The sequence below is a fragment of the Gossypium hirsutum genome, chromosome A07 (assembly GCF_007990345.1).
Source record: "Gossypium hirsutum isolate 1008001.06 chromosome A07, Gossypium_hirsutum_v2.1, whole genome shotgun sequence".
NCBI lineage: Eukaryota > Viridiplantae > Streptophyta > Magnoliopsida > Malvales > Malvaceae > Gossypium > Gossypium hirsutum.
In genome coordinates, this window is record NC_053430.1 from 82,305,417 (window position 1) to 82,328,209 (window position 22,793).

Sequence of the window (22,793 nt, forward strand, 5' to 3'; positions counted from 1 at the left end):
AAAAATATGCCCATAATGTTTATCATGCCCATCATCCATTAACTATTAAAATGCTAATGCCTATCATCCATTAACTATTAAAATGCTAAAATGCATACATTATCAACTATCCATCACCTTGGCCGGCCACTACATTAAAAGTGGGGAATTTGACATGCAAATCCTCCTATTTTGCACTACTATTTATTTGGCCACTACAAATTATTAGCCTATAGCATTTTCAAACATTTTCACATAGGTCCTATTTCATAATTTCACTCCCTTTTTCTTATGGAACAAAAATTAACTAAAATTACCGGGTTCTATCTTAAACTTGGGCCTTCTAGAGACCCACTAACATAATTAAACCTATGCCAACATTCACAGAATTCGCGAAAATTGGGGCGTTACACTGTGGGCCAGGCCGTATGGGCCACACAAGCAAAGCCAATTTAGGTGTGTGGGCCCAAAATTTAGAATTTTTCCCTAGGGTCGCACACGTCATTTCGATCGACCATGGGTCTTCCATAAGGTCGGTAAGGAAAAAAACAAACCCTAAAGCATGAAATCTGCTACTCTAATAGATTGGGTTGAGTATGATGAAATACCATATATATGATCTGATTTTTATGTATAAACATGTGTAATATCTATATATGAGCATGTAGGACATGTTAGTTCTAACATATCTGTTATTCTGTTATTTGCATCTGTGTATGGGGTGGGATATGTATATGTGGAGAAAGTATTCTGTGAGGCAACATTTCGCCAATATACTGGCAGCATGGTTGCAACTTATTCTGACAAGTGTCGTATAGACACTATGTGGTGTGTAGGGCCGAGTGGGTGTTTTATACCCCACGTGGTATGTTGGGATGGTCGGAGTTGGTGTGTAGAGGATGGTGGTAGGACTTTGCATTTCTGTATGATTTTGTGATAATATGATTCTGTTAAGGATTTATGTCCGTATTTGCTCTGCTATGTGGGAAATCTAAGAATATATGTATGTATGTTTCCGTTGAGTTACACACTGTGTTTTTGAAAACTCACATCTATTTGTCTGTTCTGTTCAAGTAATCCCCAAGCATAGGCGAGTCGGTGCGACGGAGGCTTAGTGGTGACCACTAGTCCGTGAACTGTTTTTAATTAATAATTTATTTAATTTTTTGGATTTTCCTTGAGAGTTTTATAATTTTGGGACTCTCTAGACTATTTATTTATAATTTTTGGATTTGGATGTGTTTTGGTTTTTATCCTGCTGATAAAACAACAGTTTTTACGCAAACAAATATTTTTTGAAAACACAAGCTCAGTTTTCAAATATAACGACTTTTAAAACATCCATTGCAAATTATGTTTTTTGAAGTAGCAAACTGTCGGTGGTTTCGTTAATAAATATAATAATAATACGTTTTATAAAATGTGGACTCTTTTAGTAATAAATTATACGGGGTTTTTAACATGATAAGACTGGATTCGAAACCCTTCTTTGTAACATTTTCAGATTCAGCCATAACGTCTAAATCAAGTTTGAGGTGTTACAAAGATTATTAAGATCTCCTTCTTCCATGTACTCTTCAAAGTATAGATAATCTCAATTCCACTTATTATTATTGAAATTATGAAATATGCAACATGTTACTACAATTCAACTTTGCTTTTTTATACTATACTAAGGTTATTTTGTTAATATGAAAAAAAATTAGAACAACAAATGTATTTTCAATTACATTTCAAAGCCTTAAATGTCTCAAGTTAAAGAATTCATAAATTGTCTATAATACTTGTTCCTGACACCATTCTTTCAAATGATATTATACCCCCACGATATAGTGCAAAAAATTCTTTTCTATGCATAATTAGTACCGATCTTATAATATTTAAGTTCAGATTCCAAATAGTCTGTAACTTTCTCTCTAAGAATTAGAAGAACTCATCAATTATAATAGTTACCCAAACATGTCATCATTGTATAATTACAAGCAATTACACTCAAATTCAATTACTAAGTGATTTTCTAAACACTACCTATATGCCAAATATTTAAACTTAAATGTATCACTTAAAAATAAGAAAAATTATTTGATATTCGAGTAAAATTTTTAAAGTCGAGATTTTAAGTGCCGTAAAAAATTAAAAAAATTTTAAAAAATACATATAATAGTATTTGAATCCTGCCAATAAAATTAAAATATTTCACAAACACTACCAAATACTATCATTGTAAATAAAATTAACTAAATAATAAAACGATTTTTCTCAAAATTAGATCACCATGATAAATTATAAATATATATTTTATAATTTAATGTTTTAAAAATAGAATAATATAAATTAGCACACAACATATAAGGAAAATAATATAAATATCATACAAATACCATATGTATATATCCCATAAAGTTTCCAATGCTGACATTTTATTTTGGAAGCATAGTATGTGCTTATACGACACCTAGCTTGGATTTTCATATGAGGTTTGGGTAAATTAAAATTTTGGGTTATTATGTATAAAAGACCCTTGAATATAGTTCAATAATCAATTGAGCCCTCTCAAATTTAAGTTCAAAGACTTTTGACAATGTTAACTTGCCATCAACTTTTCCACATGGCGCATTAAGGTTGCGCCACGTCAAAAAATTCAGGTAATTTGTGTTATATTTATTTAAAAATTCTAAAAATATAAAAAGAAATTTAGAATTTTCGGTTTTTTCAATATAGATTTATTTTAAAGTAATAAAAATATTAAAAATTATAAAAAAAAATTGCAGCCGATATCTTCGAGCTTATCAATAAGGACTCCCCGATTGTTTACAGCGTTCTTCGAGCTCCGTTAACTTCACATATGATTCAGACCCAACACATATGATTCAGACCCAAATTGCCTAAAAACTGTTACATCATCATCATCATCATCATCATCCATTGTATTCTCAGCTTGCAAGCTTGGTTCTTTACTTTGAAACCCCATTGCCTAAAAACTTACCATCAAAAATGGAGGAAATCAGAAGGGAGGTCATAACTCGTAAATACCATTTTATTCCCACATAAAGCAATCAAAATCCATATGAGTTCAAATAGTGCTGTCACGGCCGCGATGGTCGGCAGACCTCAAAAACAGTCTTTAAGCTTGAAGATCAAGCGTAAAATAGTAGAAATCAATGAAGCTAAAATTAGGGTTTAAAATTATACCTTAATTCCTGTGGTAGGCCTTGCGCAGCAGAGATAGACCGACAGTGGGAAGCTTGCCTGGTAGCAGGGATGTGTCGAGAGTACGCCAGAAAATTCTTGAGGAAATCTTTATAAAAAATTTTATATTTGATTCCATTTTTTTTTAACTTTTATAATTTAAAAAATTCTATTTTTTATTTTTAAAATATTTTTCTATTATTTTTAATATTTTTAAGTTCTATTTTTTAAAAAAATAAAAAATTACAAATTTTTTAATATTTCTAAAATTTTCTATGATTTGTTAAACGAATATTTACCATATTTGTCATTGTGGCAAACATTAGGAGCTCAATTGATTATTAAATTATTTTCAAAGTAACTTTTTTATTTTGTATTCATAGTTAAAAGAAATTTGTTTGTTGTTCTTAATAATTCTTTTTCTTAGTTTGGGTATATTGATTAGGATCTCAACCTATTAAATCTACAGTTTTAAAATATGTATGACAAGTAAATAAGTAGAGAGGAAACATATGGTTTTTTGCAACCAATTTGGGACGTTGCATGTTGCTTGAACATGAAAAAAAATAATATTAACTAAAGGTAATTTCTTTTAGAAGAATAGAAAAGGACAAAATGGAAAAAGAAAAGATTTCACGAGCTTGAGAAGGGGAAAAAACAGAAAACCAGAGTTCTTTTTAATTATTTGAATTGGACACTTTTCTACACAAGGTATTTTGTTTAGACATCTGTGGATTGCTGTTAACATTTTGAGAAAATACCAGATTAGAAGTAAGAGAGATGATTGACGAATGGTTATGGTCCCCAACCAAACCAAAAATATTCTTCCATCAATACTATCTTGGTAGTAGTATTATAATTATCTAAAGAGTAATTTGATAAATTTTAATTTTTTTGCATTGAAGAATCATAAAAGAGCAAGTTTTACTTTTACATGGCAACCTTGACTTATTAGTTCCAAAAAGTCAAACTTAAGTGGTAACCGAATACAAGCATCAAAAGGAAACTCACATTTTTCCTGCAGCAATAGCAGCTTGGACAAAATCCTCACACCGGGAAAATCCACCCGATAAAACATCACCCAAGGCACCAATGATGTCGAAAGCCTCTTGCAAATCACTTGCAGAAGTCATGTCATCGAGCCATGAGAGCAACTCTTTGGAGAACCCTATCATTTCCTTCACATTCAACAACCTCTCTTTCATCACCACCTCCCAACCTTCCAACCCTTCTCCTTCGGTTCCGGTTGAGGTTCCTTCAGATTTGCCTTTGGTGGCTGCCAAACTTGATGATTTCTTAACCTTGAATATTTGCTGCAACTGCTCAATCAAGCCTGTATACACCAGCATGGGTCGAACAATTGACAGCAGCTCATCACCACCGGTTTCTGAGGTGGAGGTGGGACTTTTGCTGCTACTTGCTGATTCTATCTTAGCTGTTGACCGGCCATGAGTATGCTGCATGTAGGCATGATATATTCCACGTTGCAAGAAGTCACGTCGCTGTTGCAACCATGACTCATAGGACTCTGAAAGCAGTGAATTTACCATCATGAACTGAACGGTTTCCTCTGTTCCCAAAGGTTGAGTTCCACCGGTTGCAGATTTTGAATCTAATGTTGAAGAGGATATGTATGTTGCTACTGTCTTGGCCATGTTACGTCTCTGAGAAGGGCCTCCCTGTTCCAGAAGGTGACGAGCCATTTGGATCATGAAAGGCAAAAAGCGGGAGTTGCTTTCTCTTCCACCGCCCCTGCACTCTGCACTGAATGATGCCCCTGTTGCAAATCGAGCTAGCATCTGCGCAGAAAATATGCAGATATATCAGGCACATCTAAAAACAGAACACACAAGTTAATAACAAGCTTTAGATGGAAGAGCATACCAGAACAATATCATAAGTCAATTGCCGAAGCCGACTTCCATCAGCACGACCAAGAGCGTTGAGGTTATCCCAGTATTGGTCGACATACCGGACATACTGTGCTAATGGAACTGACGGACCTCTCACAGGAAATAAAGAATTGCAAAGCGATTCATTGTTCCTGAGAGTAGCACCCTCCCACTCTTTCTTTGGATTCTTCAGAGCAGCATCTGCTCTTTTAGCCTCTTGATGGCACTGGAAATGAATAATGTTAAAATAACTAACGGTAGTGTAAACACACTCTCCACGTGCACTTCCTGACGTGCCAACACCCAGGTTTACTCGCTTGCTATAAGAATAAACACCCAGCAAGTCAGTGGGTCTCAAACTATAGCCTTCTCGACACACCATGCACGCCAGCCCATCTTCCTCCTCCTCCACATCTTCCAAACCTTCCAGAAGAGGCCGAGCAACAATAATTCGCTCACCACCATCCGAAGCTAGCTCTTGTCGCATTCCAAGTCCCTAGACAGTTGCCAAAAGAGAATCAGTTCAGCTTTTCTAGCCAAGATAAACAAATAAATGAAAAGAGGAGAGGAGAGGGAGAAAACTGGCATGTGAATGCCTGTTCTGTACCTCTACAAGCTCCATTAATTAACATTCAAAAGTTTCATCATTAGAAGTACATAGGCTTGCAACAAGAAGAAAATAAGATCCATGCTAAAGAAATACAACCATGCAATTGAAACTATTCACAACTACAATTTCGAAAACAAAAGAAATGGAAGTAAAAGCCTATGTAAAAAAAAGACGAAAACCAGCTACAAAATTGTACCATTGGCAAATTTCACTTTCCTGCAGCAGGTATGCAAGTACATATACAAGGAATTTAAACTCTATGAAGGTACCTGAAGTAACTCTTCCCTTTTCCTTAAAGCTCGCTGTCTCATTTCATCTCTAGTTGCATGCCGCAACCTACGCACCTTTTCCCCCAAGAATCCATCTCCTTTGCCTTCCTTATCTGATAGAGTGTCCAGCAAATTTTCTGCCTTTGCCCCAATCTCATTTTCTCCAGACACACCTTCCAAAGCATGGAGTAAGGGCAAAATCCCACCTTCATCAATGCACCTCTGAGTGGCAAAGTGCCCCATTGATAAGCCTCTGAGCATTGACAATACAAGTGGGACGGATGGCAGTTTCAAAGCTAATGCCCATTCTGAACTGGATTTAAAGCCAGCCTGCCCTGCAATTGCAAAACTCTCACTCAAATGTCTGACAGCTACACCTGTAATGCCCTTCTCGAGGATAATATCCTTCAATCTCTCTCCACAGGAACTAGTTTTTAGAGATTCTGAAACCAGAACAAAATTTTCAACCGTGAACCTCTGCTTGGCTGCTTGCTGAGAAATGCTTTCATCTTTAGGATTGTCTTGATGCTGTTTCTGCAATCGGTCGAACTCTCCCCAATCTTGCAAGTATGGGTTAAAATGCTGAATAAGTGCTTCCATAGCAGCAGGTTCACCATAAGTTAAGTAGGGTAAGATTCTTGCAACCATCTCGGTGTTCCTCTGTTGTTTGTTTGATTTCTTATGCCCTAAAGGATGACACAGCCTTTCCAGGAACATAAGAACAATTTTCTTGGCTTGGTCTCCAGTGCCAGTTTCCTCACTAGTGACAGTGAGAACACTTTGTGAGATACTAATATTGTCACTCTCATTTGCTTCCAATGTAAGGCTCTCTACAATCAAAAGAATGCCTTCAGCTGGCTCCATGGCATCCACAGCAAAAGCTCGCCTTGCTGTTTCAAGCAGTAAGCCTAAAGCTCCAAGCCTTAATAAGGCCCTCCTATTCTCTCTAATCTTGCAGCAATGCATGAGAAGATTGAGAACAGCAACCAACTGCTCCTGGTTGGACTTGAAGTCATCTCGCAAACGCTGTACATTCAGAGCATGAATAAATCTTTTTTGTTTTAAAAGCGGTTGTCCCTTTATGAACCTCAAAGTTCTATGCATGTAAATAAAAAGTACTGTGGAGTCATAAACTACAATAATGAAATGAACCCACGCACCTGAATCATGCACAACAAGATTTCCAGCCCATCATATTCACGAACTGCACCAGCTATTGCAAACTCAACCTCAGGATCTTGTGATTCCTCTCTGTCTTCCTCCAATTCTTTTATCATAGGCTCAGTGGCTTCACCATCTAAACCCTGTCCATTGAACTCAAAATGTAAATAAAACAGAAATGCAAGGCTACTTTTGGTCACATACTGAGCATACCAAGGTCATTTAGTATCAAATGTCATAAGCTCCACTCCAAATGGATTTTCAATTTGAAAAGTATGCAGAAAACAGGGACGATAAGCATGATTTTGACATAACCAATCCCAATATAAGGATTCCCATATGCAAAAACCATTGCAAGAAAATCGCACAAGTAGTGAAAGGCATTCCTACATAGCTCAACCATGAAAAGAGGAAAGACAAGGCATTGACTAGAAAAAACAGTAACAAACCTGAAGTCGGTATGTCACTATCATGGGAGAGCATTCTCTAGTTGATGTTACAGCACCAGAGGATAACAGTGAAGAATTAGCCATAGAATTAGAAGATTGACTGTTTGACTTCTTCCAGACTTGCTCATAAACCTGGGCAATGCTCAAATCAAGAGATATTATATTCCCGGCTACTAAGAGTTCCATGCCATAGTCATCTTCAAGAAGACCTAGCAGATCCAATTGATGGCAAATTTTATTTTTAACATCACGCATTAGTGGACCAATCTCAGCACTTGAATAAGGATTCTTAGTCATTGATCCCCTAATAAACTCTTCCTGCGTGTGAGCTTTGTTTAAAACCAACAAATAAACCGCCTCTGGTTTTGACGGGCAGATCAAGTTGCAGAGTTGCTCTAAAATAAACTGCCATAAGATTCATACAATTGAAATTAGTTGCAATGTTATAACTCAATATAAAACAAGAAGTTGCATTATTGTAACTCAAGAAAATCATTACAACGGAAAAAAAAGATAATTTATTAAGTTCCCATACCAAACATGTTCTTCCTTTCTTCTCCTCGCCATGAATCTGCAGACCACGGATACAAGCACGGATGAATTGCCGTTTGTTCTCACTGCTCTCAAGCAGCAGACTATCTAAAAGATCTTTTAGAAGTCGGTTGCAATCACTAATCAACTTAGTCTTCTGCACTATCAAACCACGAATTACAATAAGAGCCTCAAGGACTTCAGTCAGCAAATTGTCTTGCATGAATCTGTTGTCAAAACAAAATTAATTAGAATATGAGAGAGCAATTTAATTATTGTGAAAATAACAAGAATTAGTGATACCTCGATCTGATATTAGGAACCTCCAGAAATTTTCCAAGGAGCTCTATAAGCTTATGGAGAATGAATCCTTGTGAAATGTCAATATGCAGGCTCCTCTCAAGTGATTCGATATTCCCCACTTCTTTGGTAATCAACTTGCAAATTGTATCTAGACATCCCCTTACTGTCAAGAAAAGACGAGCATCTTCTGATTCAATCATCTTGAATAGTAACTCAAAATACTCTGCAGCATTTTCGCCAGCAGCAAGAGTTGCTGGTAACAAACCCATCAATAGGCTCAGCAACCGAAATCGTCTTGATGAACTTTGAGCACAAAGTAAACTAATTAGCATACACATCTCAGACCTAATGGACTGGGAGCACGCACTCAGAACAAGTTCCGTGACCCATGATCCTAGCTCAAACACTGACAAGTCACCTTTGCTTGCTTTACAAGCAGAGCGCTTCCACCTTAGTCCATATTTGAGGGCCAGGAAGTCAGTTCTATGTGGGCGTGACCTCTGGCCCACACCTTTGACAGATTGAGACACTTTATATTGCCTTCGGACAAAATCAAGATAAGATGCCCCCTTCTCCCACTCGGAATAACTTAACAATTGAATATCTTGGGTCTTATGAGAAGCAACCCAATTTTTTTCCATAGGTTCTGGCATTAGTTTACTTGAGCTGATACCACCACCATGAGATCCAAATATAGTCGAGTTATTTTCATCCTTCTGCTGCATAACTGAAGTAGATTTAACAACACCTTGCTCCTTTTCTGCAGTATCAGGTTTTGGAGGAGTACAAGCCAAAGATATAATCCTCAAACAAGGGAGAATTATGTGCTCCGATATGGCAGGATGCTTTGCACCCAATCTTATGGAAGAAAATAACAGATGGAAAACAACACGCAATCTTGATTCCCAGAATTCATCAGCCAGGGAACACACTTCGGAAAGCAATAACAATTCCTCACGAGAGGCAACAGCAATGTCCATGGAACGATGATGTTCAAGACAATACATTACTTTCTTCTGTATCAAACTGTTCAACTCAGATACAGCATTAATATCACCTTCAGAGAAAGCACAAAGGGCTGCCCTCGCTTGGACGCGAGCAGTTTTAGGACCTTGGTGGATATTATTTTCAAACAATTCAGACAAGATGCCAGATGCAACAAGTTGTTTCTTAGAATTTTGATGTTTTGATAACACCTGTAGGATCTCAAGACACTGTGTAACAAATGTCATTGCACAACCATAGCAGTTATTTGGGGATCTGGAAATCACAAACCTTGATGCAGCTCCAGAGTTATCCGAATGCTTCTGGTGTAAGTAATTCATTAAAACCCGCCGAAGACCCTGCAGTGTCTGTACACTTTTACTGACAGAATCGAAAGCAGCTTTGCACTTCTCACCATAAAGAACACCTAGAAGAGCAATTTTGCGGTTTATCTTACATGAAGGACCAGGCAAGGAAACCATCATTTGCTGGACAGAGTCTTTCTGTTGTGAATCCATCTCATTTTCACCGACGCTAGAGACAATCTTCAGAAGGGGTTTCTTGAAGCCCAGAAGTTGTTGATATCTCCTATGAGCATTTTCAGATTCAGCTTCTATAGCTGCCAGCCCTTTCTTCATGTCTTCATCATTCTCCATGTTGTCAAATGTAAAACTTGGTTTTGCCATGAAGTTAAACTCAAACCGACCATACTTGCTGTATCCACACTCATTGCATAAAAAAGAATCCAGATTATCATAATTGATATTACGGCACTGCCTGCATTGATATGCATTTTCATGGCAGTTACTGCAAGTCCCATGCTTATCAGTCACAGGTCGACTGCAACGAGGACACTGCAATGGTTCAAGGGATAAGGCTTGAAGATTTTCATAGAAAGAATCAAGCTCAATCATGAAGTTACAAGCAGTGATTGGAATGGGGAATTCCACTTTGAGCTCGCTCTGGTTGAAAGCAAGATGACAACTCTTTGCACGCTTCCATAATGACCAATTATTTTTCAACTCTGATAAGTCAGCCACAGGTCGATTGTTGTAATACAGGTTCAGGACTTTAACTGACTTAGATTTACGGGCATCATGAACGTTCATAGTCACAGTCTGGATTGTATAACTTCCAGTACATTTCACAATGATGCGGTTGTCAGTAAACTTGGTCTCAGATTTCAAACTTTCTAACTTCATTCTGCTGTAAGGGACCTCAGGAGAGCTGCAGGCAACACACGGCTCACTCTCAAGATAGTAACCATCAAATTCTACCAGACCACTCAAGGTGTTGTATATGCGAGAATTTGGATGATTAGCTATGAGTTCATTTTGTGAATGAAGTGTCTCAAATATACTCCTGATAACATCAGGGGTCAAGCAGTGGTCCACAATTTCAGTCTGTTGTTTTGAACTTTTATCAGGGAATTCACCCAGTAACCAAGTGACAAGTTCAGTATACTCCACAATATTCTGACCATACATCGGCAAGCATTTAACCTTTTGCAGGAGAGCTGTCAACACAGTTTCCTTGAATGAATGTTTCCCGTGATGCCACACGCCATAAAGAACGCACTTAGCTTCAGCACGTACAGAGCTCGAGTTCCATTCCAGTAAAAAGCAATCAATAAATTGCCTCAAGACATCACCTCCCTTATCAGTAAAGATTTCAACTACCATTTCCATATCCACAAAAGACTTCTCTAAACCAGTTTCAACTCCATCATCACCCTTCTTCTTCTTCTTTGAATCCAAAGATTGTGTGCCTGATTTGTTTGAAGTGGTACCTGAATCCCCAGATTCCGCTTTTTGCGATGAGTGACTCATATCCTTCCCTAAATAGAATGCCAAATTTAATAATTTAAGAGTCTGAATGACAGACTCCTCACCAAAATAAAAAATCCCATTCATTAGGGAAGGCAAAACATCACTATGTCTCAAGCAATACTTCTGCCAGTTCCGAGGCCGGGCAGCAGCCACTTCAGCAATGGTGGATAGGCACTTAACTATCTTAACACTTCTTTCATACGGAACAGGATTTTGAAATCCACCAGATTTGTTTACATGTTTGTATAGTTTCTTCACTTCAGTAGAGAATTGCCAAGAGTCCCGAACACTGTAATAGTGAGTTTTGCTTCCACACATATGCAGGAAAAGCCTCCTTGCATATCTTCTCACAAATGTTGTATGAGGATTATTTATATAACTGCAGAGGACTTCCTGATATCCATCAAGCTTCAAATCCTTACCAGAGGATGTCTTAGGAACCTTTTCTTTCTCCCCATTCTTGTCATGTTTTTCTGGTCTTACCAAAGTGTATACCAGTCGAAATGCATTCTCTAGCAATAGCCTGTGGTAGTCCATAAAAGTATCTGCCCGATGAGCTTTGGCATATGAATCTGAAAAGAAGGGGGAAAAATTACCAGCAGGTAGATCTCTTCGGATTGTCAATAAAGCCCCACATCCAGAAGCAACATTTGAACCATGAGCATTTTCAAGACCAGCTGCTGGTGACTTGAAAACATGCACTAGCTGCTGCAGAATATCCATTATATAATTAACAAAAGCTTGGTTCCTAAGAGAATTGCAAGCTCGAAGAAGTTGGGATGCAAAGTCATTTTTGTCATGATCCACCAAGGAAGACGGAGAGGCAACTGAACCGGAGACTTGAGAACCACTTTTATCAGGAGTGTCTGTATTCCCAGTTCCTTTTGAAGCAGTGCCATCACTACCAGGCTGGTGCCAGTTTCGGAGCATCAATGTGAAGAACATGAAGACTAGGATTGCCACTTCTCCAAAAGAAGAACGTGTTCTGGCTACAAAAGGTTTGTTGAGGTTAATTTCATTCAAAAACCATTTAATTAATTTCTCCAAATCTAAGGTTTCGGACTTCGAACTATCAATGAAAGGCCCACCAACAGTAGATGATAATCTGTAGAAAAGTTGCATAACAGGAATAGCTCGAATACCAGAAGTGGTCTCCATCCACCCTTTCAGCTGCTCAAGAAGCTCAGACAGAAGCAAGGAATTTACAGCTCGTTTTGAAGCAGAAATTGAGACAGGGTCAGCCATTGAAGAAGAGAACTCCATGGATTCACTTGGTTCCAAGACATGAATTGAAGGTGCAGAAGTCTGCATACCAACATCTGTTACATTTGTCACCAAGTTTGAATCACTCAAATCATCTGTAGAGAAGCGAATTTCACTGCCATCTCCTCCAAGAGATTCCACTTCAATTGGAATTGCGGTCATAGGATGATCTCTAGAATGAGGTGCAGGAAGCCTATCAGCATCTAGAACTTCATAGCATGCCTCGCATAAGTCAAAATCAGGACAAACAGTGCAATGCCATCTCCGCCTTAGTATGGGAACAGTAGAACAACCATCACAACAGTATTGAACAGATGAGGTTATAGAATCTTCTTCAATCATGACTTGTGTATTTCCATCAGATGTATCAGCAGGCATAGAGGACGTTACCGCACTTTCTACCACATCATCAGTTCCTAACATAGTTTGTTTTGGAAATGGAACCTGGAGCAATCTTGATGATATGGCCAAACTGAAAAAGAAGCAAAAGTGAGTACCATTAAAGCTAAAATAGACAGATAAGCAGAAGCAATTAGTAATAAGACATTCCAAACATTGAAAAGGTCTTAACATATTCCATTTATCTGAGCAATACCTGCTTGAAGTTTGAACTGCCTCATTTGGGAAGAAGAGAAGTTTTTTAAATAAAATAACTGCAGGCGCCACAGAGCGCCTCCCTGTGTCCTTCCCATGCAAAGCCAAACATTCAGCATAGCTGTAAATGAGCTCCACAGCAGATATCACAATATTGTTCATTGTCTGTGTGTCAGGAAGTTCTAAATCTAAAATTCCCCACAGAACTTGCATAAGCCCATCCACCACTTCAGAACCTACATCAACAAAAATGGTTTAAAAAAAATAAAACAACTCTCCTTACCCTAACCCCACTATGAAAAATACCTGCAAACCACAAACCCATTTGCATATGGAAATTCTTTGCATATTTATAAGGTGTAAACAAACTTAAACCTAAATAACAGTTTGTGAACCAAAATACACACATGTAATATATGGAACACCAAGAGACGAAAACAACAGCCAGTCAACAAGCATTCAAGCTTCAGGAACCTGTTTTTCTTCCAGTTACAAGCAGAGAGGACATTCAATATGCATAAGGCCTCTAGCTAAAAGGTCACTATACTTACTAAATACACAATAATATCCCATTTACCAATGAGAGAAACAATGCATAAAGACTATACCATTCATCTCCAAGAAATTAGCTAAGTTGGAGCGACGGTGAAGTGCAATTTTAGACACTGCACGCATCTGGGCGGTGAACTCTTCAATAAGCCACTGTCCTGTAGCACCACCAATTCCAAGCCTTGACGAAAGAACAGATGTTGACTTAACCACGCCAAGAAGACGCATGGTGTCCTTGATCTAAAGCAAAGGAGCAAAGAATCATGTTAGACAATAAATCAATATACTCAAACCAAGTCAGATAAACATCCAATTGGGTAAGTACCTGGTAGTATATCTCTTTTTTAGGAAACACAGCCTGCAGGACACGGCAAGCAGCAGCCTGCATCAAGGGTTCCCTATCACTCTCAAATATTGCTTCCAATAACTGCTTGCTCTTTAGCTTGCTCAGATCAACTTTTAGCTCCTCTTCTTGGGATCTGCATAGACAGTAAATCCTAGAGAGAAGCTTAAGACCATCAGCCACCACCTGTTCCTGAATAGGAGCAGACTGCATTGACCGGCTCTTTTTACCAGACCCTGCAAGCACAGAATTAGCACCAAGAACACGAGCTTCTATGTCTAACACAGCATCCATTTTCTCCTTCCAACCAAATTCATCTTTAGCTCGACCATAAACTTCAAGTGAGTCTATTCTAGGTAGGGCTGAGCCACTGAAGGTTGGACCAACAGAAATGATGAATTCTTCATCAGCAAGTAGTGATTCAGCTACGGTAAATGGAATGTCGTACCAGGACCTCATGCCTTCATCAAGCTTAATCACCCTCTGGAAGATGGTAATCTCAGAAGGTATATGGTTTGCTGATTGATTACCCACATAAACACGAAAACCAACCATGACAATATCAGGGTTTGAATTGGAAACAGATATCTGAAAAAAAAAAAAGATCAGTTACAATAGTCAACAGATGAATATTTAAGAATTCAATCATATGTAACAGGCTGAACAAGCACCTCTTCCGCATGATTTGATAGTTTAGGATGATGTATTTTGAAACAACGTTAGATGGTCACTAGGCTTAATATTACCAAAATGTAACAGCTTGCTCACAGCTAGATAAATTTTAAGTGCGGTGTGAAGAGTAGAATTATTGTAAAGCAGCCTAACTCATTAAATGGCAAATTTACACCATCACAATGATAATATGGCAAATCCCACTACCAGCTAGTGAAGACAAAATCAAGTATAGAGGTGTCCATGGGCTCAGGCAAGCCAACACATATTGCAAGCCCGGCCCAAATTATGGGCCTCCAATTTTGTCTAAGCCCACCCTTATGTGTACATTGCCAACCCAATCCTGTTTATGCTGCCCCTTTTTATTTTTATTTTATATTCAGATTTTACATTTTTACCAAATTTTTAAATATAAGCTTGACATTATTTGTAATATTTACATTATTATTCAATTTTAATATGAATAAATAAAAACAAAAGAAAAATAACATATTACAAGATCGGTAAACAGGCAAGCCAGGCCAGGTGGGTTGGGCTCAAGGCTTGGATATTATAGCCAAGCCCGACCCATATTTTAATCGGCCTTTTTTTTTGCCCAGGCCCATTTTTGTCCAAAACCTCCCAAATATCAGACGGCCTTTAGACTTAGGCGGGTAGTCCAGCCCTTGGACAAGTCTACTCAAGTAGATAAGCAAAATTATACAACTGCTCGCCAAAGCTATACATAGAAGAACTAATGGCTATTAATGCTATAGATAACAAGAAGGAATGTAAAGCATACCTTAAATCCTGCAGGACTTGGACTTTCCAGAAAACCATCCTCTGAGGCCAAGCTCTGTTTAGCTCCTTCAGAATCACCATTCCTGATTGCATCACCGCTCAGTTTCACATCTGCTGTAATGCAAACTGTTTCTCAAAGAAGTCAAGGGGAATTCTGGCTTTGTGCCAGCATAAGCTTTATTATTAAGGATATTAGAACCCAATTTTTTCACTTTCTCAGCTGTGGCACTAGCAGCAGCATCCACTCCCATGGAACATGAGAGTATATCTGAAGGCTCCCATCATCATGTAAAACAAGACAGTGGACTTTGTCTTTGGACAAAGGCTTATATGCAGTTATTCCCACTAAGGCGAGGAAGAGCTCACGGCATGCCTCAAATTCTGTGCAAATAACTCATCTGCACCAAAAGATACTGCAATAGCAGAATTTGATTTACACTTGAGAAGCCACAGAATAATCCACTACCAACCAGTAACTCTTTCCATCGATGCAGCCAGCTGGTCGCAGCTTACCATCTTGTTCCTCATAGACACAAGATATCTCAGTCAATGATGACGCATCAGGACTTAACCGACCTATCAAAGTAGTGCCATCTTGATAGGACAAGAAAAGTAACTTATAAGTACAAGAAAAGTACAAAGATGAGCCCTTTGCATGAATTTCTCTGTCCTGAATACGAATTATTTCCTTCAAAGGTGTAGCTCCCACATGACCCTCCAAAGATAATCCCAGCCTAAATAAACTCCCTCGTTCTGAAAGGACAACAAGAAACATCCTTCCCTGAGAGGCCACAATAAGTGTTGCATCTACTATTGTGTCATCTGCCAATGTAAAGTAATGCATCGGACTGATGTTGTCTTGGGACAGATCATATATTTTGACAAACCTGTTAGTAACCACCATTAACTGAACCTGAGAACCAGGTACCCATCCTATGCGTCTGATATAAGCACCTTGCAGGGCAAGCTCAATGGCTAGACGATCAGTAACTTCTCCACGAGGATTCAAGGTAAGAACCTGGAAATCTTCATAGCCAGCCACAGCAAGGTAATTCTCAACCACGAGATTAAATGAAAGGTGAACAATTTCAAATCGAACGAGGTTCTTGGATAAAGCCTTGAGATTGGCCTTGTCTGCTGTTACAGGTGCAATAGTGGCTTGTCCTATTAACTGCCCAAAATCAAAAATAGTAACTTTGTCGCCTTCTCCAACAGCAAGTCTTCCTCTAATACTGACACTGAGCAAGATTTGACAAGAGAACCACTAGCTAAATGCAATTTAAGTTCTTTGCCATTTGGATAATCAGTCTTTATCTTCAGATCCAAGGACCCACTTTTATATGCCTTCTTCAGTTGCAAGAGATCTATGCCATAAGAAAGCACTTTGTCTTTACCCAGAATAATTTTCTTATCTTTTGAAAGGTTGGATTCCCTCCTGCCTGTTATAGAAGGCAGCAATGTAGAGCATAGTTCAAGCACCTGACGCTCAACATCAAGTTCTTCAAGCAACATGGAGATCCCATCTTGCAGATCTTTTGGAATAGACAACCTCAGCGAGTTCTCCATATCTGCCCCAACATCCTCGTCCATATCAGAATCACTTTCTGGCAGCTGATCTGCATCCTCTGTGAGAGGTAAAAAGGATTGAAAACTGTTGGTACCACAATTAAGGGCACTATCACTACCGGTGAATTTTCGAGGCTTCAAGCATTGGCAACTACTACCCCTAACACCGCCTGCTCCACAGTCACAGAAAAATCGACTGGAGCGAGAGTAAACAACACGATGACCACGATGACAAACTTTAGCACAAACAGAGCAGCAGCCTTTTGATACTGTTAGATCACAGGTATAACAAAAATACCAGTGTTGCTCCATGAAATTGCTGCCACTAGAAGTGAATGTGCAAACTTTAGAAGCAAGAGCCCTTTCACTGTTGGTATCCTCTTCCTCATCTTTATCTATGCTAGCTTCCTCACCATCAGATGTTCCGTCGTCCTCATCTTCATCTACAGAAGTTGCATCACACTCAAGAGTAGCAGTTGCCCCATCTCGATTCGCAGAAAGAACCAAAACATCAGAATTCTTCCTGGACCCCACTGGTCTAGAAGCCACAGGGCCACAGCAACACTACTGATGGATAGGGACTTCCCAGAACACTTTTCTGTTGTATTGCTGCTGGACCCACAATCACTCAAGAAACATCCAAGAAAGCCAAAGATAAACTTCAATCCTGGTAGTAAACGCTCTTCACCTGCCAGTTTCTGCGTCAACATTACCGTCCTCTTTAAAAGCAACTTCATTGAGCTCTCCCCTCTTGCAAGTTGAACAACAAAATGGAAATATGACTTTGCAGTATGAATGTCAAATTGCAAAAATGCAGTCTCAAGTGAGATCAATACAGCTTCAAACAAATGATTGTATAGCTCCGATTGTAATTCAGAAGGTGATGACACAAGGCACAAAATAAAACTCATAGTTGATTCTCTAAGAGAAACAGAATTTGCTTTGACACTCTTTACCCCATCCATAGCTTCAGCTGTGCAACCTAGTAACCTCTTCTCCAACCACTTGGACAATAACAGTAAATCCATGCTAAGGTATTTATTCTGTATCTTTAGTTTAAGATTAGGACATATCTCTCCAGATAAGAGATCAATAAAGAAGCTAAGCACCTTAATGTTAACCAATTCAGTGTGACAGTTACACACTGAGTCGATAAGAACCAATATATCACCACGCTGCGAGCCATGCAGCTCTTTAAGTGATTCAGACATATCTCCAGCTCCAAGATAAAATTTGAAAAGTGTAGACTTCTTAGGATCTTTTCTGAGGGCATCCATGGTATCTATTGTCTTGGTAATTACCCATTCAAGGATACTGGTGTCGCCCATTTCTCTAGAATGGATATACCTTAGAAATCCTTCCATGCGCTTCAGTAGAAACAATTCAGTATAATCAGACAGCTCCAATCCAGCATTCAAGTTGAGCCAAACATCTTCACATTTTCCACGAAGCCTTTCAAAGATGCGATCTAATTTCACACTTGTCAATGAATCAAGAATTTGATGCAGTACATCAGTCTCCAGGAAAATATTTCCTTTCATATTGGAAAGTTTCAGTAATCCATCCAGAGTGAAAATAATCCTCCTTATGTTAAGAATACAAGAAAGAAGGATTCCACTAGAAGCTTGAAGATGAGAAGGAAAACCATGCAACATACATTCCCAAAATACCTTAGCTAAAATGCCAGAAGCTCTCTTCTCAACTGCTCCATCTACCTTTAATAAGATGTCAAGAACAGACTCCAATTGAAAAGAATCCACACCACACTTCTTAAGGAGTTCATCCAAGAGGGATTTGTCAAACATAGATAGCTTGAGAAGCAGCACAGGCGAGAACATATAGTCATCATGCTTGCTATCACCAAGGGTAGCAAGGAAAGCCTTCTCATAAAACTGCAAATATCCTTTTAAAAAGGATGCAAACATCCTCAAAAGCTCTGAAGTTTGATTATCTGCAATCAAGCCAGAAATGAAGCCTTCTGCAGAATTGATATAATCATTATCACTAGGTCTGTTCTCTGTCCAGAATGGACCACCTCCAGGAATGTTATTCTTAACACAGTATCTTCCAATGCCAACATTAAAAAAAGAGAGTACCAAAGACAACCACATTCCATTTCTCAAGAAATCCCATCCTAGATTCTCAAAGTTATCCTGCAAATGTGCAGCCTGCAAGTGCCTTAGCAATCCAACCACAAGCTTTTGAAAGTCAGCACCCTTGCCAATAACATCACACTGGCCCAGAAGTAAATGGCTGAAGCAAAAAAATTGTTCTGTGCTAGATATTTCCAGAGTCTGCAGGTTACTCCACAGTGAAAGCTGATGACTGAATGGAGACTTCATGGTAGGAATATCCCAACAAAGCAAGAAAATATACCTTTCAATAATAAGGTCTTCAATAGCTGCAGCTTTTTTACCATTCCAAAACCCCAGAATATACGAGAAGTGTGAACACATATCATCCCAACTCAAATGTAATGACCCAATGGCAACATCAGCCATGTAAATTGGAGACTGAATGTATGTAACATCAATCAGTTGATGAATCAGGCTACTGCAGCTTGGCTCTTCATCAACCAAAGCCCCTGTCAAAGTCTTTGCTGCAATTGGTGCCAACGAGGAAAAACTATCAATAGAATTTGTTGGCACATTAGAAACAAAAGATTGGATGTCCCTCAACTTTGATCGAAAAGCTAGCAGCATTGATGGTGGACAAGTACATGGATGTAATATCATGTGACGAAGCAGTAGAATCAACCTTGAAACCACCAACGCCCAGCAAGAGAGCTGTGTACCATAAGAACCAGTGGATGGTACATGAACCGTTTGAAGGGCAGAAAATACGAGGTTTGCCAGGGTTACCTTCTCTTCATCAGGTGATAAATGGAATGCCATGAGAAGAATCTCAATGTGAAATACAGATGGAAGAGTCACCAGAAGTTCCTTCAGAGTAGGACAGTCTGAGCGAATAGATTTTGCCTTCTCAACAATAAAAGAAACAAATCCTCTGTAGATTTTGGTTCTCAACTGGCTTCCAGCAAAGCCCACCTTAGAGAAAAGTGCATGAGCCAGCAAGGCTAACGTCTGATCGTTATAAACAAAGGTAGCATCTTCAACATTTAGAATTCGCTCAACTAGATAATCCTCAAGTGAATCAGACAATGCATGGTGGGTAAGAAGATTGTGCAGAAGTTGAAAAGAAAGCTCTTGGATATGCCCACTCTTCCTATCTTCATGCGAAGCTGCAAAGTTATCTTCAAAAGGTCCCCCCTGACAGCTGAGTATGTAAAGTAAAATATCAATGTGGCCTGCACTAAGCATTCTGCACCCATCCTCATAAACAGAAGGAAGCCAATCATGAGAGAAGATGCACCCTTTCAGAAAGCTCAACAGTTCCATAGCGGCTTGCATTGGCATATTGCAATTGCTGGAGCTAGAACTTACAGCAGATGTTTGATCACATACATCTGCAGATCCTAACGTCCGACTACCCTCAGAGAAAAGATTACCAAAAAGGGCTTCATCATCATGGCAAACAGCAGTTTCCAATTCCGAGGAGCAATTAGATCTTCCACAACTGGTTGACCTCTCCATTTTTGGCCTTAATTTTACTCCTTCAGAATGAAGAAAAGAAGTAAGATGCATCAGATTGTCCATCCAGTTACTTGATGAAGGAAATATCATTTTTGATAGTTCATCGATAGTGAACCTCTGTAGCAAGGGAACCTTCTGAGCATGTATATGGCACGAAGGAGAATCCGTTGATAAATCAACAGAACCACCGAGCTCTGTGTCAAGCTCCTTCAGATCTACAACCTCTTTTAATTGGATTCTGAGATCCTGAATGAGCTTCAGGGTGTAAATAACACTTCGAGGGAAGTAGGCTAAAGGGGGCTTTATGTTCGAAGCAGCCTTGTTGTATCTCCATATGGATGGACCGAGATGTTCCAAAATAGATGCTACAATACATGCTTGCACATTCTGAAAAACTACGCTGTTGCAGAACATAACTCGAACAAGATGAACAAACTCTTCTAGTAGTGACAGTACAAGACTCTCAAAATTACCCTCCGTAACAGCAATGTTATTGACAAATTCAAAGCTGGGTCTAAATAAATTAGGCAAAACATCAGCACATGAAGCAATTGCTTCTAACACTGAGGAATCATATTCTACATATGGCACATCCTTTAGAAGGCATCCAAGTGACTTCAAAATCCTCAAGCTGAAGGAAAGTCTCTTGCGGAAATTTGCACCTGCTATCCTTTCATCAAATATATCAGGAAGTTCCACGAGCTCTTTGCACAGCAAAATCAAACACCGAATGCATTCTGCATGAGCAACTGCCCAATGCTGGGACAGGAAAACTAGACTGTTCAAATCTTGATGGAAACTAGGAGCCTCAAACCCTGAAGTATGTCTTTCAGGTTGCACCCATTCAGAAGCTAAGGCTGATAGAAGTCTATCCACTTGCTTCTCTGCCCTTGAGCACTTCATCCCTTCTCAAAATTGTTAGAATAACAAACAGAATCAGTAAAAAGTCAGGCCACCAAAATAATAACAAAGTATGCAGAATCAAAGATACCTTGAAGGCCACATTTTATGTCGTTATCCAGCTCAATGCTACCCAAATTGCAAGAAACTATTGGCAACAAGTCCACAAGGCTATTTACAGAGGCAGGTTGCAAGGAATCAACTATTTTGTCAGTTCCACCACCCAATATAATCTCCAAAAGCTGTATCATATTACTCTGGCAATCCAAAGAGAAATATACAAATTTAAATCAGTGGTAATGAGATTGGAGAGAAAAAAAAATACCGCATCAAATACATGCATAATTTGGCCATACAATAAGTAGAAAGCATGAGATGGAAAATAAAAAATAACAACGATCCATAAGAAAATGAGACAAAATAGTGTTAGATTTAAATTTGCAGAAACTACAATGACCCAAACAATGCTAAGCAGAATGAACCTCAACTTTATACAACAAACACAGAAACAAGCCTTCTCCTACCAAGTGGGTTACAGTGAGACCGAAACGCTGCTAAGAAAAAAGAACCTCAACGTTATAAAAAGGATAGAAAGCCAGCCTTTTCCTACAAAGAGCATTTTATGCATTTGTGCTATGCAAAGGACCATCATCTGAATTACATTAATAAAAAGCAAGGTTCTTTCTAGAGCTTAAAGATCTAATGCCTTATTTGATCTCTCAACACTAAACCATACACTACCTTAAAAAGATAATCAATCTATACTCTATAGACATAAACAACCGAGCAAACAGGATAGTTACTCTACGCTACCATGCACAATCATGTCAGCTGTTACTAAAAGATGAGCCCTCAGATGAATTAAATGGTGTTTGTTACTTGTCCAAATAGATTTTGAGGTCAGAATACCATCAAACGCCAGCATGGGCATTATGAGTTATTGGTCTTGCCATTTTCCCTAACCAATGTCCATATACATTCCATATCTCAGTTTATATGCATATATATAAATATATATATCAGTAGATTCCTTTAATAGTTATCCTACCTTTAGCACTTGCAAATAGTGTTTTGAGCTATGAAGTGAATTTAGAGAATTGGTTATTTGTATAACCAATTTTTATTTTGTGGCCCTTAAGGAGTACTTGGGTCATACCATCAGCGGTTATGTGAAGGAACTACGAGATTTCCTAGGCCTCTTTGGCTACTACTTACTAGTAAAACAGATGATTTGTCAAAGGGATGGAGTTATTGCTCAACCTCTAATGAACTACTCAAAAGAGAGGATTTTTCTGGACTAAGCAAGCACAAAAAGCCTTTGATAAGCAGGCTTAGGA

General features: G+C 38.7%; 1 protein-coding gene and 1 long non-coding RNA gene across 2 annotated transcripts; both read right to left on the reverse strand.

Moving 5' to 3' along the window:
- Positions 1 to 2,662: 2,662 nt before the first annotated feature.
- LOC121231888 (uncharacterized) lies at positions 2,663 to 3,458 on the reverse strand. The gene is made up of 2 exons (XR_005930040.1): positions 3,172 to 3,458; positions 2,663 to 2,960 (listed from the first exon to the last, which is right to left on the reverse strand). It is a non-coding gene; the product is annotated as an uncharacterized lncRNA (long non-coding RNA).
- Positions 3,459 to 4,042: 584 nt separating this feature from the next.
- On the reverse strand, positions 4,043 to 21,735 carry LOC107952823 (auxin transport protein BIG). The gene is given in 19 exon segments (XM_041116930.1): positions 4,043 to 4,967; positions 5,053 to 5,556; positions 5,940 to 6,965; positions 7,100 to 7,243; positions 7,550 to 7,954; positions 8,085 to 8,307; positions 8,384 to 12,931; positions 13,055 to 13,289; positions 13,662 to 13,842; positions 13,928 to 14,533; positions 15,399 to 15,522; positions 15,524 to 15,650; positions 15,653 to 15,745; positions 15,748 to 15,834; positions 15,837 to 15,890; positions 15,893 to 16,645; positions 16,648 to 17,520; positions 17,523 to 21,461; positions 21,548 to 21,735. Coding segments are annotated over 19 exon segments (14,874 nt in total). The 5' UTR covers positions 21,708 to 21,735; the 3' UTR covers positions 4,043 to 4,175.
- Positions 21,736 to 22,793: the final 1,058 nt, after the last annotated feature.